At 30.2% G+C, this 24,404-nt stretch overlaps 8 protein-coding genes across 8 annotated transcripts; 4 read left to right on the top strand and 4 right to left on the bottom strand.

Moving 5' to 3' along the window:
- Positions 1 to 115: 115 nt before the first annotated feature.
- cgd4_660 (Nip7 like PUA domain containing protein involved in ribosomal biogenesis) lies at positions 116 to 667 on the top strand (the record flags this gene model as incomplete). The annotated part of the gene is made up of 1 exon (XM_625670.1): positions 116 to 667. A coding segment is annotated over one exon (552 nt), but the record flags the coding sequence as incomplete, so codon positions are not given.
- A 442-nt stretch (positions 668 to 1,109) lies between these two features.
- Positions 1,110 to 7,007, bottom strand: cgd4_650 (ZnKn (C2HC)+Athook+bromo domain protein, Taf250, transcription initiation factor IID; the record flags this gene model as incomplete). Its single annotated transcript, XM_625669.1, has 1 exon — positions 1,110 to 7,007. The coding sequence occupies one exon, from the start codon at positions 7,005 to 7,007 to the stop codon at positions 1,110 to 1,112; it is 5,898 nt and encodes a 1,965-aa protein (XP_625669.1).
- A 253-nt stretch (positions 7,008 to 7,260) lies between these two features.
- cgd4_640 (extracellular protein with a signal peptide, FN3 domain and a predicted transmembrane region) lies at positions 7,261 to 14,553 on the bottom strand (the record flags this gene model as incomplete). Its single annotated transcript, XM_625668.1, has 1 exon — positions 7,261 to 14,553. One exon carries the CDS (start codon positions 14,551 to 14,553, stop codon positions 7,261 to 7,263), a length of 7,293 nt encoding a protein of 2,430 aa, XP_625668.1.
- Positions 14,554 to 14,931: 378 nt separating this feature from the next.
- cgd4_630 (RAD14/XpA, DNA excision repair protein) lies at positions 14,932 to 15,531 on the top strand (the record flags this gene model as incomplete). The annotated part of the gene is made up of 1 exon (XM_625667.1): positions 14,932 to 15,531. A coding segment is annotated over one exon (600 nt), but the record flags the coding sequence as incomplete, so codon positions are not given.
- Positions 15,532 to 15,656: 125 nt separating this feature from the next.
- Positions 15,657 to 16,267, bottom strand: cgd4_620 (hypothetical protein; the record flags this gene model as incomplete). The annotated part of the gene is made up of 2 exons (XM_001388015.1): positions 15,657 to 15,866; positions 15,983 to 16,267. 2 exons carry the CDS (start codon positions 16,265 to 16,267, stop codon positions 15,657 to 15,659), a joined length of 495 nt encoding a protein of 164 aa, XP_001388052.1.
- Positions 16,268 to 16,479: 212 nt separating this feature from the next.
- Positions 16,480 to 18,813, top strand: cgd4_610 (MJ050-like PP-loop ATpase; the record flags this gene model as incomplete). The annotated part of the gene is made up of 1 exon (XM_625666.1): positions 16,480 to 18,813. The coding sequence occupies one exon, from the start codon at positions 16,480 to 16,482 to the stop codon at positions 18,811 to 18,813; it is 2,334 nt and encodes a 777-aa protein (XP_625666.1).
- A 1,147-nt stretch (positions 18,814 to 19,960) lies between these two features.
- Positions 19,961 to 21,877, top strand: cgd4_600 (hypothetical protein; the record flags this gene model as incomplete). Its single annotated transcript, XM_625665.1, has 1 exon — positions 19,961 to 21,877. One exon carries the CDS (start codon positions 19,961 to 19,963, stop codon positions 21,875 to 21,877), a length of 1,917 nt encoding a protein of 638 aa, XP_625665.1.
- Positions 21,878 to 22,367: 490 nt separating this feature from the next.
- cgd4_590 (conserved hypothetical protein) lies at positions 22,368 to 22,757 on the bottom strand (the record flags this gene model as incomplete). Its single annotated transcript, XM_625664.1, has 1 exon — positions 22,368 to 22,757. One exon carries the CDS (start codon positions 22,755 to 22,757, stop codon positions 22,368 to 22,370), a length of 390 nt encoding a protein of 129 aa, XP_625664.1.
- Between the last annotated feature and the right edge of the window lie 1,647 nt (positions 22,758 to 24,404).

Below are 24,404 nucleotides of genomic sequence, written 5' to 3'. Positions count from 1 at the left end.
AAAGAAAAATCTGGATTTTTATACAAGGAAGTAAGTAGATCATTTAGAGAAGGACTGAAGCAAGTAAATATTAAGAGTTAATTGCACTAAAGGAATAATAATAATAATATAATAAAAGGTGAAAATGAGACCATTAACAGAAGAAGAAACAAAGATATTGTTTGAAAAGCTAAGTAATTATTTGGGCAATAACTTGTTGTCATTATTAGAGAGGGAAGATGAAAGTTATGTTTTTAGATTACATAAGGGAAATGTATTCTATATGAGTGAAACTTTAGCAAAAGCAGCAAGTATTGTTCCAAAAAAAAGTTTATTAAGTATGGGAACATGCTTAGGCAAATTTTCTAAGAATAATAAATTCAGATTAGGAATAACTTCTTTACAGTATATAGCAAGACTGACTCCAAATAAGGTATGGGTAAAACCAGGAGGTGAACAGAGCTATATTTATGGAAATCATGTAATCAAAAGGCATATTAGTAGAATGACTGATGGTCTAAGTAATAACGTTGGAGTTGTAGTATATTCAATGGATGAGCTACCATTGGGATTTGGTGTCTTAGCAAAGAGTTCTGCTGACATGAAGAATGCTGATCCAGAAACTATTGCGGTTTATCATCAAACTGATGTGGGTGAATACTTGAGAGAAGAAGCTGATTTATTGTAAAAAAGATCAAATAGAACAATTCAAATAAAAAAAATAAGTAAAGAAATCATTCCTAAAGTCTATTACTTAAGCTTTAAAGGTAACTCAATTATAGCATTTATATTTAGGTACTTGTGGCTTTAATAAAAAAAATAATTACTTGCTTACTTTATTAAATCAAAATAGATTAATAAATAATCAATTTATATTTTTACTACTAGAAACTATAGAATTTCTGTCTTATTTAGATTTTTCTTACAAATTTTCATAGAATTGCTTCCTGTCGGATTACCTTAAAAATCAATTTTACCTTGCAGGTTGAAATATCTTAACCCTGGAAAAAATAATTAATAATATTTGCATGCATAAGCCAATTTTTCTTTCTATTTTCATAAATAATGAATTAATACCTTAATATATAATAAAACTAATTAATAAATAATTAATAGCCAGATAAACCTGACTAGGGTTTTAGTGATAAATAAGCTTCAATCTTTTCAATTCCTTGAATCTCATCAATCTTTTTTACAACATTTGAATGTATTAAGGTTGCAACAGATACAAGAGGATGATTTACCCCATTATAAATCTTGCAGTTCTCAACTATTAAGTCCAAGTCATCTTGGAAATCTTTTCTAGATTTGTATTCCCTTTTTTTGCATTTATTTATCATTAATTGAAGCCACATTGGCCTTTTAACTAAATTATAATAATTTGGTGCAATTCTTTCACTAACCCTATTCCAAAATACATGTGAATAGTGATGAAGAGTTTTTGTACTATTAATAATTCTTTGAAGTTCAATACAAAATTCATCTAAAGCTTCAGTGTAGGAGGTAATATTAGGTCCTGCATTAATTACGTTATGGGATCCATCCAAGTTATTTGAAATATGTAAGCCAGCTCCTCCGTTTGAAGGATTTAGAGCATTATTAAAGTTACATGTCTGGGAGCCACCATTTAAAGCAGTACTGGTAAAGCTTACAACTGAGCTCTTATCATCATTATCCATCATCTTTCTTCTTTGTCTTGCAGAAAGCCTTGAGAATTGAACTGAAGATCCCGTTCCTACACCAGCTTGTGTATTTGTTTGAGTCTCAGTAGAATCTTCAAAGTTTCCTAAACTTGATGAACTCAGTTGGGTATTCCCAATTGATGAACTACTCAATCCTGTATCTCCCCTTGAGTTAGATGTAGGATTTGAAGGTGGCCTTCCTCGTTTTCCAACTCTTACAGACTGAACCACGTTGTCCAAAGTTACTAACTGTTTAATATCACAATTATTTGTTTGAGAGTACCCCATCCCCAAAAGATTTGCAATTGTGCTTTCTTCTTCAGAAGCTGACAATTTACATGAAGCTATACCTCCTCCAATCTCAAGGCCTTTTGGCAATAACATATTCTTCTTTCTAGACTGAGAAATTGCATTTTGATACCTACTTGTTCCTGAACTACTCTTGTTACCCTCATAATAAGGACACATTGGATTTGAAGCAATGTGTCCAACTTGTCCACATCTTCTACAAGTTCTGCTAGCTCTTCCCAAAACTCCTGGAACTCCTGTGGGATTCAGTTGACGTCTTTCCTCTCTTTTAAGTTGCATTCTCATCCTTCTCCAGTAAAGGAAGTATCTAATATTCTCTTCCCCATATATATAAACAACTTTTTCATCTTCATATTGCCAAGTATTCATATTACGTCTAACACGTATCCAAGCTATTCTAGGAACATATTCCTGACTTGAAGAGGAAGAATCCTCTTGTGAGTTTTGATTCCTCCAATCCATTCCACTTCCATCAAGTTCTTGATCTATACCATCCTGAGGAGTACTCTTAGAAATCATTCTTCTAAACTCTTCCAAGTCTTTTTCATCCTCTTCATCTCTACCAGTATCATCGTTTGAATTCCCGTATAACTGATCATAAAGTTTGCTTTGTTTCATATGTTTAACTTTACTATTAGAATAATCTCCACTTGTTAAATTACTATTATCATAGTTACCATTGTCTCCTTCATATTTCCCAGAAATTCTTTCGTTACTTTCGTTGTTATTGTCATTAGACTTAACTAGTGAGGAAATAAAGGATTCTTCAAGATCAAGATCTTCATCCAGATCAGATCCTGAGTCATCTAAATCTCGGTTCGGACTTGAGTCTTGTGAAACTACTAGATCCGATCTTGAATTGGAGCTGTCAATCAACATTGATTCAAGCATATCAACATCCTGTGAAGGTTTTAACTCTCCTCTAGAACCTTCAGTCTCGCTCTTATTGGGTGTGTTTTCAGATAAAATATCCAGTTCCATTTCAACTTCTCCTTCATCCTCTACTCTTAATTCGTCGTCTCTGCCATCTCCTCTTCTCTCCTCTTCCTCCTCCTCATCATCGGTCATTATTGGATCATCTGGACTTAAAGCATTCTTTTGATTAACTAATACATTGACTATAGCTCTTTGATACTCCTCAGAAGATAAAGCTTTGTTTTGAAGCATACTGTTTGAGGATGACCCACTTCCAGATTTCCCATTGGAATTTCCTCCGCTGGTATCAAAATGTCTAACCAATGCTACTCTATCCCATCTAGGGAGAGGAATAATTGCTACATCATCAAATCCACATTGAAGAAGCCTTTGTCTAAGTTGATCCATTGAAAGCTTTCTAAGGTCCTCACTCTTCCCCGCCAAGGCTTTCTGACTTCTAGACTCTATTGCAGAATCTATGAGTCCTCTCCTTATAAAGTTTACACCTTCTCCTCTTCCTCCACTTGGATCTCCGATACCTGCAATACTAAATTGGCCATTCTGATGTCTCATTACTTGTCCATATTCTTGTGTAATGTTCCAAGGAGAAAGTAAAAGTGACTCTTCAATATACCGAGCAACAGGAGTAAGCCTTCTTCCATTTGAGTTTATTAATCCAGTACTTACCTCATTGATTAAGCTCAGTAGGGATGAGTACTTACAAGATTTACCCATAGAAGAGTCTTTACTCCAGGTTTCCGTCTCTTTAGCTTTCTCTATCAGACTGTTAGTCTTCTTTCTAGCTTGTTCTGCATACTGTTTTGCAATCTCCTCCATCTGATCCAGCTCGCTTACTACAATAGGAATCTTCGAGAAGTGTCTTAAAGACCTTACTCCAATTTGTTTAAGTCTCATATCCCCTGAAACAGAGCTATCTAAGGCACAGAGAGATTCTGGATTAATTATTTGTCTCAGCTCCGATTCATTAAGTTGTTTGATCAGAACTCCTCCACCTCCTGATCCTCCTCCACCTCCTACCTGAATGCTTGATTGGCTGCTACTGCCTCCAATCCCAGTTCCTACTACAACTCCTCCCCCAATTCCTCCAAGCAAACTCGAATGGCTACCGTTAGAACTCAAAGAAGGCCCTCCTGCTCCAGAGGATCCTCCAACTCCTATTCCAGAAATGGAATCACTTCCACTACTTTCCTTGGTTTCCTTGCAAGACATTAAAATCTTCTGTAGAGTATTTTGGTCAAAAGTATTTCTAAACATTTTTTGACTCAATTTTCTCACCTCATTAAATGTATCTTTCCCATTTTCCTTCGCATACCTTAACACCAGAGCTTTCAACTGATCCCTTCTTAGATTGGAAAAGCTTTTACTATCCACACAAGGTACTTCAACCAGAGGTTCTTCCTGTCCAACGGAATATAAACAAGTTAAACAATCTCCAGACAAAGGCCTTAAATAAAGCCCACATTTTGAAGATCCTTGTTGAATCTGCTTTCTTATCAACAAAAAGTATGCAGAAAACTTCCCCTTCCCACTTCTGTCTCGCTCCTCCTCATCCTCATCATCTTTGATAAAGGAAGCCTCTCCTCCATCCTCCATATTAGTATTTTCTCCAACCTGGAGATTTCTTTGCCTTCTGGGATGATGGTATATTGGAGCTTTAAATAGACCAGTTTCTAAAACTGCCATTGACTCATTTTCTTCAAGTGGATAGTTCACTCCAAAGAACTTTGGGAAAGTCCCAGATTGAGATGAAGTTGAGGATCCGCTGGTTTTAGCATCTTCCTGAACCTTTTGAACAAATCCCAAAGGACCACACTCTGAAAGTAAATCTTCAATCTGTTTTCGATTTGAATCATCCTCGCATCTTACATATCTATGAATTCTAGCAGCCATTCCTAAATTATTTAGCAAAAGTGGATACTGCTCCAAATATTCAAAAAGTGCAACAGGAGTCTGGTGAATTAAAGATAAATCATCTGGTGAAACAAAACAAATAGATGAATTGATGCTGGAAGGAATGTCCTTGAACTCTCTTTGTCTTTGGAAATATCTGTGAAGAAGCTGAGGAGTCGAAGAATGTCCTTGTGATCCTCCTCCCCCTTTAGCTCCAAGAAATAAAGGGGTAACCAACCAAGGACCAAAAGGTTCAAACCCTGACTCAGATCTCACACTCTTAGAATTCACTAGAGAGGCGAACCAATTGGACGAATATGTATAAATTAGGTTGGTTTTTGATGAAAATGATTCAAAAATTCCCATTCTGAAATCTGATTTGTGGAATCTAACTCCATCGATTGGAAGCATATTTCCACTAACTAAATAAAAAGACCATGCCAAGGGAGTGTGGAGAGAGGATATTGGAGGTAAGGAATTTCCACCTCCAATTTGATCTCCTCCATTAGCTCCCCCGTCTTCACCATAACCACTTCCCAAACTATTTAGTAAGACTCTGCTTTCATGATATTGACGATTACTCTCTGCCCAAGATTCATACATTGAAATTCCATTTCTTTCTGAGAACTTAACAACATAAGTAAGCCACTTTATCAATAGATTTTGCCATTCATTCCTACTTTTAAATGTTTGTTTTGATCTTTGTTTCTCATTCTTTGATCCAGAAGAAGCGATAGAAGTCCGTATCTCCTCAAAAAGATTATCAATCTCATCATATGATTTTCCATCAAACAGTCTCGGAACCAAGTGAAGAAACTGACGAATGGAAAACAGACACGAATCATCCAAAGACATTTCCCGAAGCTTTAAACCAAAAATACGATCCTTCTGAGGCATATTGGACATTAATATGGACGAAGCCAAGGCAGCTATTCCACTATTATAAGATGAAGAACCTCCAACCGAGCTTTCTCCTACTTTTCCATCCTCTCCATCCTTCATATCAACCAAATCCTGATTTTCATCAAGTACTTTGTCGGGATTTCTAATACCACCTTCGTAATCTAAAGGATTCATTCCCAAAATTGCAAGCTCTAAACGCTTTTGCTTATCTATTTTCTTCATTTTCTGTCGTCTTTGACGTTCTTGTTGTGCCTTGCTCAAAGGTTTGCTGCTACTGCTACCACCAGTATTACAATTATTGCCACTACCTCCTCCTGAGGAGGACTGCTGAGCTTCTCCCTTACTATGATCTTGTTCCTTTCCGCCTAATCCAATAGTGTTAACTTCTTGATTTCTTGTGATTGAGTCCGTAATTCCTAACAAATCCACTCCAAGATTACTCTTTGATGAATTATCTAATCCCAGCTTTTCCTTAAGCTCCTTAGATATTCCTCCTAAATTTTTTGAAAAACCAGGATCCTTTGTATCAATGTGTATAAAGAATTCAGTAGATTCGCCTTGAGCACTATTTTCATCCGAAGGAAATATTGAAATCTTGTTGGATATCTCATCCAAAAAATGATCGCCCTTGATTTTAGATCTAACCTTAAACATTAACTTCTCACTGTCTGACATTTGAAAGTATTCCAATTCGTCCTCAGAGTCGTTGTCGCTATCTCCATCCTCCATAGTTACCTTTAAAAGATTACTAGTAAAGGGCCTAGTAATCCCGAAAATCGAATATCCAGAATCAATTGAACCCATATCTTCATAATTTTCATCCTTTTCATCTTTTTCCCCCCAAAATATACCTCCTTCTTGAGTATTACCAGATCTAATTCTACTCATTGGCTCTAACAACTTTTCAGAAATTTCTACTTTAATTGAGTCATTTTCCACATCAGTATCAATTGTTTCCAAACTAATTCCATTCAAATTCGAACTTCCTCCTCTACCTCTATTTACCTTAATATTGGAACCTGGAGCTACTTCTGTCCTTGCTTTATTCTCCTTCTTACAGAGCAATTCATCCTCCGAGCCATCATTATTAATATCACTTGGAAGCTTAATTGAAACAGGAATGCTTCTTAATGTCTCTAATTCTCTTAGTTTCAATACATCCTCATTTTTGATTACTTCAGTGTCTTCAATTTCTGATTCTTCAGATTCTGTTAATTCTTCCAAGCATAACTCTCCCACAAAACTCTTATTCATCTGTCCCAAAAATCCAAAAAAACCCTCCTCACTATGAAAACTATTCGTTTTCATAATTCATCACAACATAAATCTCCTTCTTTCTATACCTTTAAAGAAGAAAAGACTTTTATTACTTTTTTTCATTTAATGATTCGTAATATATTTCAATATGTAGTACCCACTTTCCCGCCAAAAAACATTTAAATTATTACGGGCTAGGTTCTTCATAAGTTTGAATGATCAAAAAGAAGGATGAATATGAGAAAAATTTGCTAATAATGATCCTTTTTCAGATGTGTTCTGCTTAGTATTAATTCAATGTATTTTAATTGAACTTTTTTAAGAAATATATTAAGTTCCAAACCCATATTATTGTTAGATTAAGCCATAAATGCAAAGCATAGGCAAAAAGAAGACTCCAATTTTTCCCTGCATCATCCTCTAATAATCTTCTGTGATTTCTAGATTTCCTTGAATATTTTATTTCCTTTCTATTTTCCTGAATTAGCAACCTTACGCTTGGAATATGCGACGATCTTAACTTTGATTCCTCTGATAAGACTGTATTAAGATCCAAGTATACATTAGTTTCGTTTAATGGTTTCTTATATTTGACAGAAATATTACTTAAGTTTAAGTTGGTAGTATTCTTTTCTATATCTTTTCTAAGATTATCTAGAATAATCTTTTGTATTTCCAAGTATTTTTCTCTTAACCGAGACTTCTTTAGAAGATGTTCTGTATTAACAAGAGATATATTGGTTTCCGATAAAGGATCTGAGTAAGAAAGTACTAAATCATTAGAAATGCATGGAATTAGTTCAATTTCCTTTAATGATAGCGCAGCTTCGTCTTTTCTTTCTATAAATCTTGAATCACCACAAGAACCTGCAAAAGATAAGGTAAAATTGTAAATATAAGGGTACCTGTTCGATGGATTCCCAAGGTATGTGTTTACCATCTCCTCAGGAGGGATAATTTGAATTGTGTCAATTCTATCCTGAGTATAACTTTCATTTACAGATTTTTGATTTCCAAAACATTCATGAACAACTGGGTTGAAATTTCTTATTCTGGGCTTTGAGACATTTCTAGATCTTAATCTAACAGATACTATTGTAGATACTGGAGACTTATTTTCTTTCCAATATAATTTTGCATATAAAATACAAATTGGAGGATTAAAGCTTAAGGTAATATGTGGGAAATGTTCTTCATAAATCTCATTCTCAATCCCCAAAGTTTCTTTACCAGTATAATTGTTATTATAAAAGTCTACTCCTGTTTCCAAATCTGCATCAAATAGATTCTGAATTCCTTCATCAGATTTTCCTTTTTTATCATTCTCTAACTCAGAAATTGGTTTGTAATTCTCAACATTCCCACTAATTTCCTTGGTATCATTCTTAAATCTTAAATGTCCCGAGTTAATATTTATCCCCATTTCTCCAAATAGTCTTCTCTCAAAGTCTTCAGGCCAACCATCAATCAACATTTTACTTGAAACGAACAATGAGTTTGATAAGTTGCTACCAATAGAGTCCATATCAGCTTCCATTTTCAATATTAATTGATTTTCATCAACATGTTCCTCTTCATTCAAATTTCTTAAGTTATTTCCATTTCCACTCCTTTTACCAGAAAATTCCCCTTGAGTAATAAAATGGTCATCTAATTGAACCTTGAGTATTCCTAAGCTTAATAATTTTCTATTTAATAATTCAATTTTCTTCGTTTTATTTGGAATTCTCAAAACATGTCTTGAAATAGAAACCTCTTCATTATTTCCATTCAATTCCCTAATTGAAATCAATATTGTCATTTCTGGAATCAAATTTAATATCACCAATTCAATTTGTTCTTCTTGCCCTAATTTATGGTTATTGATATCTAAATGATTCCTTTCTTCAAATATACTCCAATTCTTCATACTTGTTGAACTTTTCATTCTTTTTACTTGTTTTAAATCATAATAGTATTTATTGTGGAAAACATTCTCTACTGTCCCATTTAATATAATTTCATTCATGTTTTCTGTCTCATGAAGATAATTGACTTCAATTTCAATTAAACTGGTATTTTGACCCATAATATCCATCTTCAAAATTGTTTTAGTTAACCCGTTATCCCATTCTGGATTATATCCTCTTGGGTAATACAATTTCTCCCTTTTCTGTTTAATATCATTAAGCTCATCTATTGAATTTATATGATACACTTTAATCTTATGATCCAAGTTTATGTTATTATTAGATTCTCCTTTTAGTTTTCGAAGTTTTTGTGTACCAAATTCACCAATACAAGAAAAATCTCCATTCACAAATTTATCTGTCTTGTTAATCATTTTGAATGAATAACTATCACATCTTAAATCCAAAATGTATTCTTTATTTTCTATCCAAGTACAAATAACTTTACCAAAATAAAAATTACAGATATTTGAAGCTTTCAATAATTCTATTAAGAATTGATTCTTGAAATTACCTCTTTTGTTGCAATAAAGATAAATTAATACAGATTTTAAATCAATATTTTCTTGATTTTCAACTTTCCAGGTTATTTGACGCGTTGAATTTTCATTTATTACTAATTTATAAGTCCCAGTACTAATACAAGAATTCACTCCTCGAGATGATATATGATGAATAATAGACGGTTTTCCAATCCCAAACTTATTTCTTGCCTGAACTATTGCTTTATAAGATACAAAAGGATAAATTTGATCTGAAATAATCATCAACTTATCACTGATAATTGAAATGTTTTCAATTTTAAACTCATTGGGACTGGCAACCAATTCTGGAGATAAATTGATCAAATAATCAAATATCTCCGAACCCCCATGAGATTTGGGTGTGTTCCAACTCAATTTAAGAGAATTGATAGTCAAAGGAATGAATTGAAAATCTCTTGGTTCATTTGGAACTCCATCATTTGTTTGAAAAGTTTTTGAAATACATTGGAATTTCTCAGAGTTATTATCTTGGATTTCAACTAGAATTTTTATTCTCAAACTAGATGGAAGATCTTGAATCTTAACAAATAAACTAGTTCCATTATTAATATCTTCAGAAAAGAATTTTGCGATTCCATCAGTTTTATAGGAATTTCTTATGAATAATAATTTCTTGTTATTTGGAGAATGTTCTTCATTATCTATTAAATCAAAGAAAAGCTCTTTTACTTGCCATTCTTCTTCCTCTACCTGCTCAATAGTGTCCGACTCTAAATAACTTATTGAAAAAGTATTAATAATTTTCAGAAATTCTTTGTCCCAGTTCAAAATCATTGAATTATCAGAGAAAACGTTAACATTCCCCTTACATATTCTCTTTGTAAAGTTTTTAAGAATAGAACTTTGAGAAATGCCATTTTCAACAGAATTTAGAGATTTTAACCATCTTAGTGAATGATTTTGAGCTGTAACATTGAATCCAAAAGGTGGAATAAATACACTATTTTTGATATTATCATGATGAGTAATAGCAAACTTGAATGTATATTGTTGGTTTAATACAAAGTCATATTTGATTTTAAGCAAATAAGCATATTCAGAGTCTTGAGAATCTGTTTCTTTTATGTAGTTAGTAAAAATTCGAGAAATTTCTGAATTCTCCTCTGATTCCTCTTGTTTATCACTTTCAAAACTATAGGAACTTGTTTTGAAATCAAACTTTGGAACATCTTTAATTAAAATCTCAAGACTTTTATAATTAGTTGGACTAAAGTTGTTATAAGGATACCAAATAATTCTAAACCCTTTTACAACTTCAATATTATTAAATGGAGTACAAAAATTATCTTCAGATGTATTAGTTCTATCAGTGTAAACATCTTCAATTTGTTGATCATTTTCATCACTGCTAAAAGAATCTGATTCATCTTCATCTGTATAAGTCTTTCTTTCTTTTTTAGTGCATATAATTGGATTTTGGATCTCCACGATAAATTGTATATATTCTAATACGGAATGATTCCCTTCTATTTTAGATGTAGGTGAATTGATAAGAGTAATTTTCTTAACAAATCCTCCTCCATATCCCAAATCATTCACTACATTTGGGATTTTCCAATCTAGTGAAAATAATGATTTCATTCCATTACTTTCCTGTCTTAATTCATGGTCGTTTTCCAATAGCATTCTCGAAAATGGATCATCAGATATATCTAGAGTTTCTCCAATATCTGTCAATCCCTTGAATACTAAGTCATAACTACATTTTAACTCTTTAAACTTTGAATTTATTGAAGTTGAAGTAAGAATTTGATTGTGAACCAAAATGGTTATTAATCTATTTTCCTTTGGAAGTAAATAGCCTGTTCTTGGGATTTCACTAGAAACCTCAAGCCAAGGAACTGCTGAAATACGGATTATCTTCTCAATCTTTCCAAGCTCTATCGTTTCCTTCAGCTTAAATGCTGAGTCCAGATTTTGGTTTGAAAAAATAACAGGAACAAACTTTTCAAAAATCTCTAGGTCAAGTGGAAAATTACCAAAATTGTAAAATTTCCAATCTAATCTCCCAGTCTCGTAGAATTTTAGTCCTGTCAATAATTCAGTATTACTATTTTCCAAACGAAATCTGATTAATACTTGCCAAATATTCATTCTTATATGCCCAAATGATATTTTTAAATTCCCAACGCTTTCAGCAATTTCAGTGGGTAATAACTTAACACAAAAAGAGTTTTGATAGGTAAAAACTTCTCCATTAAAAATGCAAACCAACCCAAACTTTAGAATTATTATTGCATTCATTAAATATAAACTTTTAAAAGGAAAATTAAATGCCAAATTATCAAATAGCTCACTCTCCTTGCTGATAAGTTCTGAGAAAGTTTTATTTTCAACAATATTAAACTGTTCTTCAAACTTATTTATTAATTCTTCTGATTTATTATTTGCATTTTTTTCATAAGAAATGTAAAATGTATAGTTTTCCGTAAAATATTTATTTATCTCTCTTTCTTTATTCTCAAGTCTAAAATCTCGTTGGAGTGAATATTGAACAGGAAAATCCTCCTCATTTTTAATTTCTATAAAAAATAAACTTATTGGTAATTTACCACTTTTGACTAATTCTTGTGACATAATTTCACTATGCAATGCATTTCTAATTTGTGGGGTTCCCGCCGAAATGTGTAAACCCCTAATAATACATGCAATTTTGACAAACTGGCTGAAAAATAAATTACGTGTTAAGAATTCATTTTTCAGATTTAATTTCTCACTTGTATCTCTTAGTTCATTATTATAATACTTTTTCATCGTTGCAGGAATATAAACCTCTAATTGAGTTGAGATGTCTGTAGATTGTTTGTGTTCTACATTTACTGGACTGTTAAAATCAGGTTCAACAATAAGTAAAAATACTTCAGAATCTTCAATATAAAAATCATAAATATATTCTTTAATTAATTTTATATCTTTTTTGTTGATTTTTATTATTCTAGTGCTACTTGAAGGATAAAGATTTTTTTTCCATGTAACTCTTAAGTTGAAATTGATTGAAACGCTAAACCCAACTGAAAATTTTTTACCACATTTTCTTCCTGCTTCAAATCTTCTTAATTTCATCTCTATTTTTTGAATTAATTTTGGGTTCCCAAATAAACTTACTGGTACTATTCCAAAATCTATTTCATTTTTGTTTAATTCAACTATACCGCAACTAGCTATTGTAGCTAATTGTAGCCTTTTATTTTTTCCTATCTCTATAAAATATGGTAAATCTTCTATTGAGTTATTGATAGCCGAGTTATTTTGCTTTATTTCGAATATTTTTCTATTTATTAGTTTTTTAAAATTTAGTGTTAATTGGCCAATATCATAATTTTTCATTGTAAGAACTGAAACTTTTGAAATTAGACCAAAATTATTTTCTTTATTCTCTAAAAAGTTTATTTCTACTTCTTCAGAATCTTTTGCCTTTGAGTTCTTGATTTTTAAAATGTTCAGACTTATATTTTCATCCAAATCTCTCACAATTAATCTGGGTTGTCTAATCTTGTTTTCAAGTAAATTATTTTTAATAATATATTCATCAGCTTCACTCTCTAAATCAAAATTAAAGATCCAGATCCTTTCAAAAATATTTGTGTCATTAGAAATATCTTTATGATTCTCAAATAACTTTACTTTGATAGGAATTTTTAATTTCATACTTTCCCTATCATTTGTAACAAATACTTGATCAATTAAAGTCTGTGGGTTAAAGCCCAAATTAATTTTTAAGAATAGAAGGGAATTCATTTCAGTAATTGAATCTAGTTCATAGAATTTTTCTCTAATATTATTATCAAAAGTAACATATAGGAAATCTGATAATTTACTATCAACTTCAATTATTATTTTAATATATCTTAAGTTTAGTACCTTTTCAGATATTTGAAGCAAATCCAAACTTATCCAATATTGTGAAGAAAGAAAATCTGTTTTAAATGGATTATAAAAGTTAATTATTCCTGTCTCATTTTCTTTTAAATAATTTATTGAATATTCTCTTTGTCCAACAATCTTAAAGTTAAAAAATTCTGAAGAAATTGGATAGTCCATTATAAATTCAGATAAAAATAATCCTCTATTAAATTTTCTTTCATGTCTCACTATTTCACTATATTTATAAGTTGTTTTATATCTACTGGAACTGCTCCAAAAACTATTAATTTGAATTAGTAAGAGATCTTTAATTAATTCTGGTTTCAATCTTCCAATAGAGCAAATTATCTGAATCTTCTCTAGTCCTCCTGGTCTAATTTCTATTATTTGAGATTCTTTTTGAAGTATATTTTTTATTTTACATAAGTTTTCATTAAAGCCTTCAAGTTTAGGTTGAAAAAAAGTATTCAAATTTCTGAAAACTAGATGATTTCTTAATACAAAGTCGATAACTATTACTTTATTATTGGATTCTTCAAATACTTGGTTTTCTTTTAAAATAAACAGATTTAAAGGAGATGGACTAATTGATAATTTTACAGCTTTTAATTCAACTTCATCTTCATATTTAACTTTTAAATATCCAAAATAGTTACCTATATATGCTAAGTTAGTTTCAGTCTTAATATAAAGCCTACTAGAACCTCTTCCTGGTATTATTAAATTACTCAATTTCATCTTATTATAGCGAATATGTCTCCAAATATTTATATCAGCACTTGAATCATTTGTTGGACGAGATAAATCGTACTCATAATCAAAGAATCGAAGCAATGTTTTACTTATTTCCAACATTCTAATATCTACCTCTTTTAAACTATTAGGTTCTCTTGAAAATGCTGTTTGAAACAGATTAAATCCTCCAATTGAATATGAGTAATTGTTTTCATGTTGATTTTTTGGAGTTTTTGTGGTATTTTTAGGACTATAAAAATAACATACTCGTTTATATATATCATTGACTTGGAATTTGTCCCAGTAAAATTCTACATTCACATTTTTTGGTATGAATCTTTGATTCTCAAACTTTATAAGTTCAAAAACTGAAATTTCATTACGCAAATGTGTGTTAATAGTAATTAAATCATTATTTTCAATATCATTTTGAATGTTAGATTCTGCTCCGAAAATAATAAATATTAGTATTGTAGAAATATATTTTATAATCTTAAAGACCATAATTTCTCAAAGTACATTGATCTACAATTATAATTAAAAAATAAACATTTGTGAACTAATAGTTTCTATATTAATATTATTTATATAAATATCCTAACTCAAATAACTAGTTATTATTATATTATTCCACACCTTTATTTGCTACTATTAGCTACATCTTGCGTAAAAAATTTCATAATAGATCATTTAATAAGGGTAAGAGAATAATAATATTTGAAAAGCTCAAGAAGTGATCTTTTGGTCGTAATCTGGTTTTTTTTGACAGTTGTATTGAATTAGCTTAATGTTTTTTAAATTGGCCGACATGCATGTAAACACTTTACCGCCAAAAAAAGTATTAATGTAAAAAGAAATAAACAGAAATCAAGAAAATAATGAAAAATGTCTCACTCATGTAGGAGTTGTAGATGCGACCTCGGAAATAATCTTTCAGTTGCAGTGGAGGAAACTCTGAAGAGCGTAGGCATATATGTATGTAGAAGATGCTTTTTTCAAGGGAAAGATGATGAATATAGTAAAATGACTCAGACAAATGCAATGAAGGATTATGCATTAAGTGCTCAAGATTTAAGTGGAGAAGGGTTTGCAATAGTCAAGAAACCAACTTCTTATGGGAAGAACAGATTTATGAAGTTGTACTACAAATTTCAGGTTGAAGAAGCTGCAATAAAAAAATACGGAAGCGTAGAACAAGCATTGGCTGAGTCAACAAATGCTGAAGATAGAAAAATACAGAAGAAGATAAATAAGAGACTCGGGATAACGAGTGAGCTAAGCGAAAAGGAACAGAAGAAAATGGAACAAAAAAGGTTAAGGATTGAAAAAAGACTTGAAAATGAAAACAAGAAAAGGATGTTAAAACAAGAAAGTTACCATGAACATGATTTCGACCCCCCTGTCAAAATTAATACAGAAAGTGGTCTTTATAAGAAAAAATGCAAAATCTGTGGATTCGAGCTGACTTGGGAGGAAATTTAGACTCGTTTATATTTGAATTATATACAACTAAATATTAATTTTCTAAAGTATTGATTTGATCCATTTTTCTCCTTATAATTGCAGATAATTTTGAAAAAATTGGATTCGGCCATAACTAGTATATTTTAATTAGTAATATAGTAGTAGTAATAATAATAAAAATTACTTACCTTATAGATTACCCTTCCTATTATCAATGATTCGTGAATAGGGCCATAGTTTCTGGAATCTCTGGAGTTATTAAAATTATCTCCTTGTATCCAAAAATAATTTGGAGGTATTTTCATTTGAAAACAAGAATGACGTTTATGAATAAAATCTATAAAATTACAATTATTAAATTTAGATACTAATGTATAATTTGGAAATACTGTTACAATATCTCCTTCCTAAAATTGTTTTCGGTATTAAAAAAAAAAATCTCAAGTATTTTTTTTTAATCATAACTTACTTTACCAATTACTCTCTTGCAAACTAATATTTCTGGATTTTCCACTGAATTTGCAATTATTATATCATTTCTGTTGACTGGAAAATTTCCATTCAGTTTAAATATTCTGGATAAAGAAATAGAAAGTTTTTCATAGAGCAAAAGTTCTCTCTTCGGTCCTATTGTTGGAATCATTGAAGGTCCATCCGTAATACATATACTAAACCCATATTTTTGAATTAAGTGTATACCCAACAATATTTTGGCATATTTTAAGCTTGTTCTAAAAATGAATTTGTTTGGCATTCATTAGAAGGGCACAAAAGATAGCTATTAATATATCACTACTTTTTCTGTGAAAAAATGAATTTTTTTTGATTCCTTATTTTAATTTGGGGAAAAAAATGCAAAAATTATTCCCCATATGGCGGGAGACTGTGAAAAACGGTCTGAAAAATACTTTTTGATCATTATTGATTTTTTTTTATCTTTTAAGTGTAATTAAATAAAGGAATGAAATGAAAACAAAGAAAGTTGTTGGGCTAATTTCTGGAGGAAAAGATAGTATTTTTAACCTTTTATGCTGTAAATCCCTCGGATTTGAGATTTTAGCTCTAGCAAATTTAACTCCTGAGGATATAGTTGAAATTGATAGTTATATGTATCAAAGCGTAGGAAAAGAATTGGTTCCACTTATTTCGGAATGTATGGAGGTTCCATTAATTCGTAAAAGTATTTCAGGAAAAGCGATTAATCAGGAAATGAATTATAAAACTACTCAAGGAGATGAAGTAGAAGACTTATTTGAACTTTTAAAAAATGTTAAAGAAAAGTTCCCAGATATTCAAGGAGTTAGTTGTGGGGCAGTCATGTCAAATTACCAAAGGAATCGACTTGAAGAAGTATGCCACCGATTAAGACTACAAAGCTTTTGTTTTATGTGGATGTTACCAGAGCATGCATTATTAAATTCTATTATAGAAAGTGGATTAAGAAGTATGATAGTAAAAGTTGCATCATTTGGATTAAATGGAAGTTTTCTTGGGAGGATGATTTCTGACTGTGTAGATGACTTTGAAAATATTCAAAATAAAATATGCAGAGATTTTCATTGTTGTGGAGAAGGAGGTGAATACGAGTCATTAACAGTTGATGGACCAAACCACTTATTTAGGAATAATTATATTTCCATTGAAAGTTTTCAAAGTATTTGCTTAGACTCAAATCCTTATGCTCCTGTTTATGCTTTGAGACCAATAGAATATCAGTTGAGGAGGAAAGAAAAAAGTAATGATGAAGAAATCAAAACAGTTTTGCCATTTTTGGACCCTAATTACAGCTTATTTTACTACATTTGTGATACAGGTAGATATAAGTTAGCTAGTTTTGAACCTGAGAAAGGAATTGAGCCGGAAACAAAAATTAATACAATTGATATAAGTATTGAAAATCTGAGTGATTCAAATGATTTATTTGAAATACACTCTTTTGAAACAGAAACAACTTTTTTGATTACCATTGACTTAAATTTTAATTCTTTAAATACTAATTCTTATTCAGAAAAAATTTCAAAATTTATTTTAGAACATTTAAGTAATAAAGATTGGTTTATTTCAAGCAAAGCCATATACTTTGATGTACTAATTCCATTATTCGAAACGGAAAATGCATTTTTCAGGATTTTTGAATTATCTGAACTTTGGGATATGATTAATTTGGAAAGTTTTGGGGTAAAATGGAATCCCGTAATAAATATCAACTATTCCACTAATAAACGAGTAATTAATTCAAAGTTTCACATAGTTATTGTTAAAAACAGTATAAATGATGGGCAAATATTGATTAAAGAATCATGTTCATCGTCTATCTCATCTTATGGAACTTCAATCCCAAGGTCTTTTTCAAATTGCATTATTGTTTCAAGTGGAAAATCTTTTAATTTATTAAGTAACTTCCAATATAAATCAGGGGAAATTGAGGATACTTGCATTTTACTGAGTTCAAGTATTTATGGACTGATTCCCCACTCTGGAGTAGTTCCAAACTGTAAACAAATTAAGAATTTCTTAGAGATGGTAGATTCAAAAGGTTTTAAGAATTTGGATATCCAATTATCTATTGAACTCTCACTTTCATTAAGATCTTTCAGATGCGATTTGAATTCATCAATTTATAATTCTCACATATTAGGCTTTAAAAATGATGTGGAATACAGATTTGATGTATTTAATATTACACACGTATGGATAATTGAGATATCTAAGAATGAAGGAATTTCATTATCTAAAGTTGCTGATTACTTTAAATCTCTAATAAATGAGTATAATTATAATAAAAGTTACGATTCTAACAAATGGTCGGAAATTCAAAAATTTATTGAAACCTCGAAATATCCCTCGATAGATCCAATAATCATTCCAATGCATGTTGATTATTTACCTTCCAATACAATGTGCAAGTTAATTCCAGTTTCAATAATTATGAACGATTACAAAGATTATTATGTGGAGTTATCAAATTCTGACTTTAATTTTTGGACCTTTGAATCAAGGTCTTTTTCAAATAATAAAGCAATAATAATATTATTTGAGTTGAAAGAAACCAAAATAGTTTCAGCAGAAAAATGGGAAAAAATAATGAATGACCTTAGAGTGTCTGTTCAAAATACTCTGGGCAAACACGGTTTCTCTTTGGATGACAAGGTAATTTGTTCCAAGTTCTTTGTTATTAATGAATATTATAATTTGATTAATCAATATCAAGACCAATTAATCCGTGCTTCTTTTATTTCTCCTGTGAGAATGCTACCAAATTCTTCAGTTATAAAATATCTAATTATTGTTGGAAATTAAAACATATATATTAATATTTGTTTCAATTAAATTTCATAAAAACGCTTTACATTACGAAACTACAATTCTATTAATACACGAATAAATAATAAATCGCACCATTCTATTGCCTTTATTCACAATAACAAACTTATTAATTTATATATAGTAGGTAATTAACTATTTAATTAAATGAATTAATAAATTCTTTGCATTATAATGCTAGTTTGAAACATGAAAATTTGTTACAATAGCTATTTGTTTCAAGAGGATTGCTTTGCGTAAATATCCCCACATCCTGTCCCAAATTAATGCCAATTTATTTTTCAATTTATTTTTGCATGTATTAATTCATGTTATAACATTTCCGATTATTATTTCCATGTGGAAGACCTAATACCGTTAATTAGTACATGCACAAATTGGCGGGAAACATTTCATGTCAATTTGTGGTTGTTTGTGGGAAAAATAACCATTACTACTAGGGTTAAAAAAAAAAAAAAAGAATTTTTAAAGTAAAAAAAACAGATAGAATTTATTAAAGAAAAGCTATAAAAAGGTCGGCAGAACTTCTCTATGGATAGATTCAGTCAAAACCTCTTGTTTTGATAAGAAAAAAAATACATGAAGACACGACAAGCTTGGATCTTCCGACAAGACGCCAGTTGCATAGAAAGTTGCATTCGGCGTAATGTCGACATATAGAGGATTTCTGACATTTGAGTAAACTATTAGAGGAAGAAGACTGTGAGGATTGGGAAGTTCTAACTTTAAGAGAAAAAGTTGGTTGAGTGTAATAAGAGGCTATGCTCTTGCTATTGAAAGAAAGAAAATTGAAACAGTAGTGTGTGCGAGAAAAAAGGTTTTTAACAAACAAAGCTTTTGTTATAACTAAAATAAGACTTGGAAGATTAAACCATTAAAGAAAAGAATTTTAATTTAATTAACTTTTGTTTTAGAAGAATTAGATAATTATTTCAAAAAGATAATAGGTATAATAAACATTGAGGACAAACATTGGTAAAATAATTTAAGCAAAGTCCAAAAGTTTTGAGAAACAATCGTAAATACTTGTTATCTTTATTAATAGTTCTTATTGGAGAAGAATTATAGAATAAAGAAAATTCGATTTTAAAATTAATTTGGATTAAATATTAATTTCGTAGAAATGCCAAGCGCTGCAGGAACAAACTTTCATCCTCAGTCAGGCCATCCTGGAGTTACTTGGTGTAGTGAAAGAAGAACCTGGAGAATATGTTATGCACCAGAGCCTGGCAAACGTGTGACAAAAAGTTTTAATCCACGTCACTATGGTGGTTTAGAACAAGCATTACAAGCTGCTATTGAATATTTAAGAGAACAAAAAGCAAAGTTAAGTTTATACAGACCCAATGGAAACTCAAATAAAGGAGAGAATTCGTCTAGTATGAATATCAAGAAAATGAATGATAAGTTGAATGACATGCATAATTCATCAACTAACGTTTTAGAAATGGATATAAATAATAAATGTGGAGTTAAACATAATGGACCAAACTGGAATAATAATATTCCATATAATGGATTTGAGTATGGGTCTGGCTTGGGTAATTCTGAGCTTAATAATATTAATGGTGAATTATTACCTGGTTTTGATAGTGGAAAAATGGGTAATATGAATCAAAATCTATTTGGCTTAGAAAATTCAAGTGAACAATGGAATGCAGCAGCAGCAGCAGTTATTGCTCATGCAATAAATACTTCAAAATCAAATGGAGTCAACCAAAAGAGAAAAGCTAATTGCGAATACTCAGCTTCAATGAGAGCACCATCTACAAAAGCTAGTAAATCTTCAAATTTATATGGCGAACACACATACTTTAATTCTCAATCATCACAAACTAACATTGAAATTGGTGGATACTGCTGCGAATGTTATTATAACAATAATAATAATAATAATAATAATAATAATAATAACAATAGTAATAATAATAATTTAGGAAGTAATTCTACTAATGGAAGTGGTAGCTCAAAAACGAATGATGAACAAAATTCTACAATATCTAATCAAATAGATAATATAAATAATATTCATTGTAATAATGGACAAAACCATATGATTGGACATAATTCCTTCCATCCATATTCATGTTCTCAGTCAAGCAAATCAACTGTTTCAACTAATAATGTTAGTAATTCAAATAATAATCTCGGAAATGGAAATAATAGTATTCATCCATTCATTTATGATTACAATGATCAAAGTAATGTTAATGATTTGATGAATATTAGAACTCCAAAATATGTTAATTATCAACGTCATTCAGGTAACCAAAATTTAGATGATGACTTATTACATCCTTCAATTGCATCTTCTTCTCCATTAGGTAAAGTCTTTCAATCTACTCCTTATTCTAATATTGACAATTATGACACAATCTTAACTCCAAATATGAGATCTGGAAATTCTCAGAATCATTCATCCGGCTTAAATATTAATAGTGGAAGGTATTGTGGTGGCAATAATAATATGTTTGAAAGTGATGGAGGAGTTGTTACTAATTCCAATAAATCATCTAATAACAGTATAAATAAAGCTGGCTACAATAACAATAATAGCAGTATTAATGGAAATAATAATATAAATAATAGTACAAATGTAGGCTGTAATCATCAAAATCAAATTAATTCAAGTTATTCATCTTGTAATAATTGTATTTCAAATGCCACACAAAATGAATTTGGCGATTTTAACACACCATATTCCTCATGGTTTGAGGGATTGGGGTCATGTTATTCCGAAATAGAAGATACTTTCTTAAATAAAAGCAGCCATCTATTACCTGTTGGTTCTCTTGGGCCATACTCTTTTCAGCCATACAAAGAGCAATCACATGGTGACGCTTCTGGAAAATCTATTGTTGAAAGTATATTATTACCATTATCGACAACAAGTTGTGGTACATCAGCTGAACCACAATTATCAAATGATTTAATTTTGGATTCGTGCCAGAATATTAATTTATATCAAAATAATGCTAATACAGTTACAAGTAATAGTAGCAGTAAAAACGTTTGTTTAAATGATACAGGCTCAATTTAAAGTCTGAAACTTGTTTTTTACTGTCTTCCAAAAACTGATTATGGGATTTATTATAGATTTACAAATTACATATTGGGTCTATGATACAAATTACTAGTCAAATAATAATAAATTGTTGATTCTAAAAGGGTATTATATGTATTTAATATTCTTATTAACTCACAATTATGTAAATGGAAAATTATTGATATTTTCTAAATGTTAATATCAATGAAAGAGATATGGGTAAATGATAGTGAATTAATCATAAGAGAAAAAACTCGGGTTCAAATTGAATCGTTTTTCTTTTGATTAACTTTCTATAAAATCTACACTTTTATTCTTAATGTTAGTCTACTTATTTGAAATAAAATTCTCAATATTATCGTGAAGATTAAAATATCTTTTTGGCGTAATATTAAGAATTTTTCTTCTTAATTAAAATGGAGGGAGCCTTCAAAATTAATAAACTTTTGTAAAAACAATGCAATAATAATAAAGCTTAATTTCTTTAACCAAGATTTAGTCTAAATAGATCGTTAAAAATCATGAATCCACCGTTCCCAGAAGGCATAAGATTGAAGACTTGTGAAAATTTCAAAGGTTGGCCATCATCAATTCTAACATCTCCAGTAACAAAAACTATTGAACCATTGTTTGGAGAAGGTTGGCAGTCTACACGAGTGATTTCAAATTGGACTCTTTGGAAATTAAGAGAATTAAACTTGTTAACAATATTGGCTTGACCTTGGAATTGAGTATCTTCCCATGTTAACATTGATTGGGGACCATATAATCCTCCAAGAGCAGGTCTATTTGTTTGAAATGTTTGGTAATAATGTTGTACAAATTGTTTACCAATTTGGTCGAATTGAGGGTTCAGATTAATGCTTTGATCCATTCTTTTCCTATTAATCAAAAAAAAAATGAGAAACGGTTTTGGATTAATTCAAGTTTAACAAAAAAAGTTTAAAGTCTTTTTATTGCTATGAAAACAAAATTATTATTTCTATAAAAAAAATAGTAAATTTAATAATTAAATATTAATAAGAGCAAATGGAATTGTTGGCGCCAAAATTTTTTTTTTTCACAATTTTCATTAATCGAGGACGGATAACAATAAGAATCAATAAGAAAATGGTGTGTGCCTAAGAGTGAGCAAGAGAAATAGAAGATATTATTTGGACCATTGCAATGGATAGTAATATGGTGAAATTGAATATGTGATTAATTGTCGAAATGGACAAAATAATGAATATATATATTACCTTCGGTTAATGATTGGAAATTTGATTTTATATAAGGTAATTAGACATTAAATAAAAGAGTTGAAAATAAATCTAATATGTTCAATTAATGTATGACGAAAATTTTACTCATTAAAACTTTTGCATGAAAATGGCTTGTTTTAAATTAATTGGATTTGGTAACTTGAAAAAAAGAATAATAATAAATTGAGGTCAAAAATGAATATGAACAATAGTAATAATAGGGATGATTAGAGTCTATAAGAGCCATTATTTATACATCATTTTGAATATGAAAGAAATGGCTTTTTATTTTTATTTTCTCCATAGTAGGAAATGATGAAAAAGAGGATGAATGATTGGTAAGACGACTAATTTTGAGGATTCTAATTTATTAATTGACTTAGAATTAGTTATAAAAGTTAAATTAATATCGGAGTAGAGTAAGGAGACGATGAAGGATTTTTACTTGTAAGAATGAATTATAAGTATATTATACAAGTAAGTTTTTAGTTGATAATAGGGCAAAGAAGTACTTAAAATTAGAATTTTGCTTATTTTGTCGATTTCTTGTAAATTAATTATTGAATCTATCCATCAATTAACCGATTGATCTAAATTTAATATCTACTCATTTTTTTTTCTACTTTTTTTCTCAAAGAAAAAAGAAATTCTGGTTTTGACTAGGGTTCACTATATTTATGGCTATTGCGAACTGTGTGAAGTAAGTTAGGAAGATTATTTCTGGTTATTTTCAGATGAAATAGTGTTTTGATCAGTGGAGTTTTAAATTAAAAACAGACTGGGTGATTTGTGGACGTATCCAAGGGTGTGGGGAGGATATAAATCTGTAGACAGAAATAATATAGAGGTCAGTTTCTGGTTGAAATAATCATAAAATAAGAAGGAGCGAATGAATAGAAGGAAATGATAACTATGAATAGACTATTTTAGTGATAAAATTTGTAGAATTAGTTTTAACATTTATTTAATGTGGGAAAAAGGATTTTTTTTTCTTGCACGAATAATATAAAATTAGGCGGGGAAATTATAGAATCCGTCTCAATATAAAATCGGGGTACCGGGGCATAAAAATTGGGGGAAAAATAAGGAAAAAGAAAAAAGGGCGAGGAAAAGGATAGGAAGAAGAGAAAGAAAGAAGCTCAATAGGAGAGCTTTAAAATCATTATTTTAAGCAAAGTTTTGAAGAGGTGAATAGTGGCGGTAGAAGGACTGAGGAGGAGATTTCGAGAAATGGCTGTCTGATAAAAATTTGTGTTGTAAGCATTACAAGGGAAAAG

Source organism: Cryptosporidium parvum, chromosome 4 (assembly GCF_000165345.1).
Source record: "Cryptosporidium parvum Iowa II chromosome 4, whole genome shotgun sequence".
Classification (NCBI taxonomy): Eukaryota; Apicomplexa; class Conoidasida; order Eucoccidiorida; family Cryptosporidiidae; genus Cryptosporidium; species Cryptosporidium parvum.
This window is presented reverse-complemented; position numbering and strand designations above follow the sequence as displayed.